This window comes from Gossypium hirsutum, chromosome A01 (genome assembly GCF_007990345.1).
Source record: "Gossypium hirsutum isolate 1008001.06 chromosome A01, Gossypium_hirsutum_v2.1, whole genome shotgun sequence".
NCBI classification, from domain to species: Eukaryota; Viridiplantae; Streptophyta; class Magnoliopsida; order Malvales; family Malvaceae; genus Gossypium; species Gossypium hirsutum.
In genome coordinates, this window is record NC_053424.1 from 111,656,880 (window position 1) to 111,664,344 (window position 7,465).

Below are 7,465 nucleotides of genomic sequence, written 5' to 3' on the forward strand. Positions count from 1 at the left end.
AAAAAAATATAATTTTCGGTTAATTCGGTTAACTGATTGAATTAACCGAAAAAATTTCGGTTCGGTTAATTTTTTTTAAAAAAATTTAGTTCGGTTAACGGTTAAAAATTTTGAAAGTTCGATTAATTCGGTTAATATTATTTCGGGTTGATTAACCGATTGAACACCCCTAATTGCAGCGCACGTGCTAGTGTCATCTAAATTAATGAGTATGGTTGGGACGGAGCCTATGTTTTCAGGCGGGCTGGCTGATAAGAAACTGGGCTTCGAATTGGTTAATGTCAAGGCCCAGAAAGAAAATAATCCAAAAGTAAACTGCTTTGACAGTTTTGACGGATATATGGAGTTGGGAAGTCCCAAACATCTGGGTAGGAACTGGAATGACGTGGCTAGTTTGTTTAGCAGAAACCATGAATGCCTCTTCTTTCAATTATCTCATCTCACTCAGCACTTTCTGGTCGCTGCTTTGAAACTCCTCTCTACGATCATGGAATTGGGTCTTCCTTTGTTCCCAGGAATCAAATTTCCAACCTCCAGAAATACTGTTTTGGCCCGAAGTTCTCCTAATAACCTTTCTCAGTTTTCTTCAAATGCATCGTCCTCCACCTCCATCTCCGTCAAGCCTCCTACTAAAACTGTCCCAGGTATTTTCTTGCATTATATACCCTTTTCTTATGCACCAAACTGAATTCCCATTTCTGTTATGGAAGTAAAAGTGAACAACTTGTATTGCAGGGAAGCCAGAGGCTGACGTTGTTGTGATTGGGAGTGGTATTGGCGGACTGTGTTGCGCTGGACTTCTTGCTAGATACAACCAGGATGTGCTTGTGTTGGAAAGTCATGATCTGCCTGGAGGTGCTGCCCATTCTTTTGAGATTAAAGGCTATAAATTTGACTCTGGTCCATCTTTGTTCTCTGGTTTTCAGTCTAGAGGTCCTCAGGCCAATCCTCTTGCACAGGTCTTTGCTACATCATCTTTTCACCTTCACCATTTTACACTTTTGATTTCTCTGGTTGGATTGGAATCACCATTCCTTTATCTTTGAGTTGCAGGTCCTAGATGCATTGGGTGAGTCAATTCCATGTGCAAAATATGACTCTTGGATGGTTTACATTCCTGAAGCTGAATTCTTATCACGCATAGGCCCAACTGAATTTCTGAAGGTGGACTGCCATTGTTAGATTTGTTCAATTTTATGCCTTTTCATACTTTAATTAATTTGTAATTTTTATATTACTCTGCATTCATACTGTTACACCCATTTCTTTTAAGAGTAGAAGGCATCAAATAAACTGTTTATACAGATATTGCTCTATCATGCAAAGACTTAAATACGGTTGTCAAACAAGAGCTAGATAAACTTGTATGCAACCAGTGAAAAAACATGCCAGGATGTTACTATCCAGCATGAGCTAGAAGATGACCACATTTAAATACTCATGCTTATTATCCTGACTATTTTTAATTTCCAGGACCTTGAAAAGCATGCTAGTCGGAACGCCGTGCAAGAATGGAAAAAACTTCTCGTGAGTACCGTTATTTTTACTTATCATTATTTTACCCTCTAAAGAACTGCCTCAAACATATAATTGATACCAAACTGTGTTGGATATTTGGATTAAGAGACCTGTACTTTCATTTTCTTTTTAAAACTTGCAAGTATTTCTCAAATTCAGAATGAAATTTGGCTGCAGGAAGCAATACTTCCATTATCAGCCGCTGCAATGGCACTGCCTCCTTTATCAATCAGAGGAGATTTGGGAGTTATTTCAACTGCTGCGGCTAGATATGCCCCTTCTTTGTTGAAATCATTTGTAGAAATGGGACCGCAGGGAGCTTTTGGTGCTCCTAAGCTTTTACGACCCTTCTCGGAAATCATGGATTCTTTGGAGCTGAGAGACCCTTTTATTAGGAATTGGGTGGACCTTTTAGCTTTCTTGCTTGCTGGGGTGAAATCCAATGGTATACTCTCAGCAGAGATGGTAACTATAAGGATATCCAAGTGTTTCTTTTCATGCTTATAAGGTGAAATGCTATGAATATACATACACTACTTTGAAACTTAACATTGTCAAGTTTTACTTCCAATTTTTCAGGTTTATATGTTTGCAGAATGGTACAAACCTGGTTGTACTCTAGAGTATCCACTTAATGGAAGTGGAGCCATTATTGACGCTCTTGTTCGAGGAATACAAAAGTTTGGAGGACGGATATCTCTAGGAAGTCATGTGGAAAAGATCATCGTTGAGAACGGTAAGGCTACTGGAGTTAAGCTGAAAGGTGGTCAGGTAAATATATAGTCTGAACATAGACAATTGACTTAAGCAAATGTTGTCTGCTTGAAATGCTATTGACTGAAAAAAAATGTATATGCTGCAGTTTATACGTGCTAAAATGGCTATTGTGAGCAATGCCTCCATGTGGGATACTTTAAACCTGCTACCGAAGGATAAACTTCCAAAGTCGTACATAGACAGGGTTAAAACAACACCACAATGTGAATCATTCATGCATCTCCATCTAGGCTTTGACGCTGAGGTACCAAAATATTAGTAACTGGTAACTCAGTTTTCTAATTACTCAAATGTTGTGCATCCATATATGTTATTGACGTCTTTTTAAGCACCATAATGAGCAGGATGTACGTGAGGATTTGGGGATTCATCATATTGTTGTTAATGAATGGGAAAGAGGAGTTGATGCTGATCAGAATGTTGTTTTAATATCTGTACCTAGTGTACTTAGTCCGAATCTTGCACCACCAGGGAAGCATGTTTTGCACGCTTATACACCAGGAACTGAACCATTTGAATTGTGGGAGGGACTCGATCGTAGAAGTGCAGAATACAAAAAGCTTAAAGCTGAACGATCGGAGGTAAATTATATTTGCTTTCTAATGTTTTTGACAAAGCCATAGCTTGAAAACTCAAAGCTCAAAAGTTAATGCTTCATAAACCAGGTAATGTGGAAAGCTGTTGAACGAGCACTTGGCTCTGATTTCAACCGTGACAAGTGTGAGGTGAAACTGGTTGGAACTCCGTTGACACATCAAAGGTTTTTACGAAGGAACAGAGGAACTTATGGACCAGCTATTCAAGCTGGTCAAGGCACTTTTCCAGGACATTCGACCCCCATTCCGCAGCTTTATTGTTGCGGAGATTCTACTTTTCCTGGCATTGGAGTCCCTGCAGTTGCTGCTAGTGGTGCCATTGTTGCCAATTCTCTGGTCTCAGTTTCTCAACACTCCCAACTTCTTGATGCCATTGGAATTTGAATGCAATGGGTGACTTCATCTTATTTTCGTATAAATTCTTTTACCATTTTGAATATTGATTATAACCCTACTCATTAATGTAAATTAGAGTTACTTTGGTGGGATAATTCCAAATTCTATATAATTGGAATCAATATAGAAAGAAACCCAAATATTTTTTCTTGTAATTTATAACCAAAATCAAAACCCATATCACATTTGAATCTCTTAATTATTAGTTTACCTATCCAAATGCAAAGTATAAACTATACTTTAACTCAGTTAATTCATGTAAACATGCATGCAATCTATCGAGATTTAGAATCTCAATTTCTGCAAACACAAACCCATTTTTTATTCTCATACTACAACCTCTTTGTGTGTGTTTTATATAACATACAAGCTTTGACTTTGGATAATTACTTTGAGCATGCGAAAAGTGAGTGGATCTTCATAGATATGGTGGAGGCTGAAATGCAATGCGTGTTTGCCATTTTCCTGGCACTGTACATCATGATGTAACTTGACTTGGATGGAAATATGGACAATGTAGCTTACAATAGGTAACATATTATATTGAGTCAAAGCAATTAAAGCTTAAGAATTGTATTTATTCATCATTAGTTATGCTTTAAAAACATTCAAGCATCATCCTTACATAATATACTTCCATTAATCATATTCACTACTCTAATTTGAAAATTTTATAATTTTGTTGCATCTCAAATATATTATAAAAAGCTAATGGTTAAAAGCTTTACGTTAGTATTTGAGGTTAAAAGGTTCAAGTCTTGATAATGAGATCCCTCTCTCAATTTTGTAATATACCAAATAATAATAATAATAATAAAAGCATTATGAGAAATTACTATCTTTAAGGTTCTAGCGGAGTATAGCAAAAGTACTATTTAAGTATGTCGAAACCATTTTTTTTGAAAAAAGGGTTGACTTTGGTTTTGAAAACAAAAACGAACATGGAAATCGCCACTAATCCTTTTTGTTTAGGTGTGATCGGATACCTTGTAATTTGATTGTTTTAATAAAATGTTTTGGTTTTACTAAAACAACGATTTTGGACTACGAAATTTGAGAAAACGGGTTCGGGAGTCGGTTACGTACGAGGAAGGATTAGCACCCTCGTAACTCCCAAGATTGGTACCTAATTGATTAATTAATGTCTTAATGTCGAAATTTAGGAACTCGAAAAAAATTTAAAAAATACGATCCTCCTTTTTTATTAATGTTAATTTTACAAAAATGTTTGGATAGATCGAAGTGAATGCTAAAGACCTTCTTGTCCCGAAGTAATAAAATGTCACATCCAGTACGTCAGGACACGACATTTTAAACCCTCGAGAATAGGTTTGTCTTTTTTATTTTCAAAACTCATGTATTTTAATTTTAAAAGGATATTCGGTCATTTGGGTCAAATGAGAAAAATCAAAACCTAGTACGTTAGGGCACGATCTTTCGAATTTCCAAACACGAAATATTGTTTTATTTTGAAATTTTTATTTTTGTGTATTTGAGTAAGAATTAACATAATATAAAAATGGCATATGAATTGAATGTTACACTAATAAGTGGCAATAATGTAAATATACTGATAAGCAATCCATAATGCATATCACTTTAATTCCAATATTAACAATTAAAGGAAAATAAAATAAATAATAAAATAAATAATAACAATAATGACGAAAAGAACACTAATGATAAAACATGCACATGAAATGACGATACCGGTTTTGAAATGTAATAAAGACAAAGAAATAAAAATAAATATAAGGAAAATAGTTTATAAAAATATTGAAAGTAATGAATCAAATCAAAAGATAAATGAAATTAAAGACACAATTTGTAATAAAACACATGTAAACAAATAAATAATAATAATTTGTGTGTGAGTAAAGGGATAAATAAATAAATACAATAAATAAATATTAAGGAAAATAGTTAAGGAATATAAAAAATAGGATGACCAAATTAAGATACGAATGAAATTGGGAGTACAATTTATAATAAAATACATGAATAATGACAACAACGAATAATAATAATGAGAACAATATATGTAGTAAAGAAATACAAATAATCTAAGTTTTAAAATATATATATATATAAAGGACGACAAATAATAATAATAATAATAATAATAATAATAATAATAATAATAATAATACTCTAAACATAAAACAATGTATGTATAGAGAAATAAATAAATAAACAATAATGAAAGTAATAAAAGCATATTATGAAGATAACAATACGTGAAGAAATAAAAATAAAATAAAATAAATGTTGAATATTAGATTAATTAATTTTAGTAACATAATAATATTAATAGGGAAGGGCTAAATTGAAATTAAAATGGGATTTAAGGGCTTAATTCAGAAAAGAATAAAATAGGGGATCACATTGAAAGGCGCGGATAACGCGGAGGGACCAGATGAGGGAATATCCCCACCCTCCAAAACGCTGCACTTCACGCGAGATTAAATTGAAAACTAAAATAAATTAATAGGCACAAAAAAAAAAGAGAACTTAATCGCAAATTGATTAAAAAGCGGAAGGGCTGAAAGTGCAATCAGTCCTTCCGCTACGAAACACATGGATCTTGGCTAGGAGGGTCGGGTCGACCAGCTTCACACCCCAAAACAACCCCATTTTGCGTCTGGAGGCTTAGGGCCAAAATGGTACCGTTTTGGTACCGTTATTTAAGTTAAAATTTTTAGATTTTTTTTTATTTTCAACATTATTGAAAAAAAAAACGACACAAAAAAAACCTTCAACTCTCTCTCACCTTTCAATATCCAACCAGATGGTTCGGTCGCCAGACCACCATGGCGGCAGTCGATCGCCGGCGACGGCGACAGCGCTGCAGCCCACGGTGGCTGAAGAACGTAAAAAGAGGCTTTCTTTTCCTTTTTTCACTCTAGATATAGATCTAAGGGCCAAAAGTCGAAAAGAAAAAGAAAAAAGAGGAAAAGAAATAAAAGAATCCGACCAAACGCCTCGCTCACCCCTCCTCTCAAAGCCCGAACGAAACCTCCAAGGGTCTCCGTGGCTTCAGCAGACGGAGGACACCTCCGACGGTCGTGAGATATGAGGAAACAAGTAAGTTTTTAAGACCTTTTTTTTTGTTTTTATGCCTTTATACCTTATTTAAAAACGAAAAATTGATTAAAAAAATCACCTTTTTTGTTTTTTGAACTCTATTTCTTTTCTCATTTATATTTATTTATTCTCTGTGAAAAAAATTACATTCATGGGTTTATGACTTTTATAGCCAAATAAACACAATATTTTCTTTTCGTTTGCATGTTCTTCGTTTTTGTTACTGTTCTTGCATATGGTTTCTGTCTCTTTCTTTTCCTTCTTTGCAGATGTTGCAGAGCAGATGTTGCAGAGCAGGTGGCTGACGTGGGGAGCGGTGCTTGGTAGGCTAGGGTTTTTGTTTCTGTTTTAGTTTTTGGGCTAGTTGGGCTAGGGTTTGTTTAGGCTATATTGGGTCATTGGGTTTTAGGCCAACTGTTTTGTAATTTGGACTTAGACATTAGGCTTATTTATTATTTTTGGTTTATTCTTTGACTAGGCCCAGGCAAAATTTAAGTTTCACAGCTGCCCCTTTTTGCTCGTTGTCTTGTAACAAGAACAAAGAAAAGACTTTTAAGAAAGACCAATTTTGCCCGGTCTCGTCAAGTCTTGACTTCTTTAGTGCCCCTCTTCTTTAGGTAGCCTCATTCCAGTCCACTGCATCTTGTTGCTTCAATCCACTCTACTACGACTCCAGAGAGGTGAGATTTGTGGTTTCAATTTACTCCACTGTAACTTCAAGGAGATAAGGTTTATGGCCTCTATCTGCTCCACTGCAACTTCAGGGAGATAAGATTCGCCATGATATATTTGATTCGACCTATTGCAACTTCAGAGGTATAAAACTTGTAACTCGTAGCTTTAATCTGTTCCACTGCAACTTCAAGAAAATGAGATTTGCTATCTTTAGTCTACTCCATTGCAACTTCAGGGAGATAAGGTTTGTCTTCAATCTACTCCACTGCAACTTTAGGGAGATAAGATTTATAATTTGTAGCTTTAATCTATTCCACTGCAACTTCAGGAAAATGAGATTTGCTATCTTCAGTCTGCTCCACTGCAACTTCAGGGAGATAAGACTTATAACTTTAACCTGCTCCACTGCAACTTCAGGG

At 35.2% G+C, this 7,465-nt stretch overlaps 1 protein-coding gene across 1 annotated transcript; it reads left to right on the plus strand.

Annotated features, from left to right (window-relative positions):
• The first annotated feature begins 325 nt into the window (after nucleotides 1-325).
• On the plus strand, nucleotides 326-3,442 carry LOC107925337 (prolycopene isomerase, chloroplastic). The gene is made up of 9 exons (XM_016855991.2): nucleotides 326-644; nucleotides 736-959; nucleotides 1,054-1,164; nucleotides 1,474-1,527; nucleotides 1,696-1,983; nucleotides 2,098-2,289; nucleotides 2,381-2,539; nucleotides 2,640-2,876; nucleotides 2,961-3,442. The coding sequence occupies exons 1-9, from the start codon at nucleotides 341-343 to the stop codon at nucleotides 3,273-3,275; spliced, it is 1,884 nt and encodes a 627-aa protein (XP_016711480.2). The 5' UTR covers nucleotides 326-340; the 3' UTR covers nucleotides 3,276-3,442.
• The last annotated feature ends 4,023 nt before the right edge of the window (nucleotides 3,443-7,465 follow it).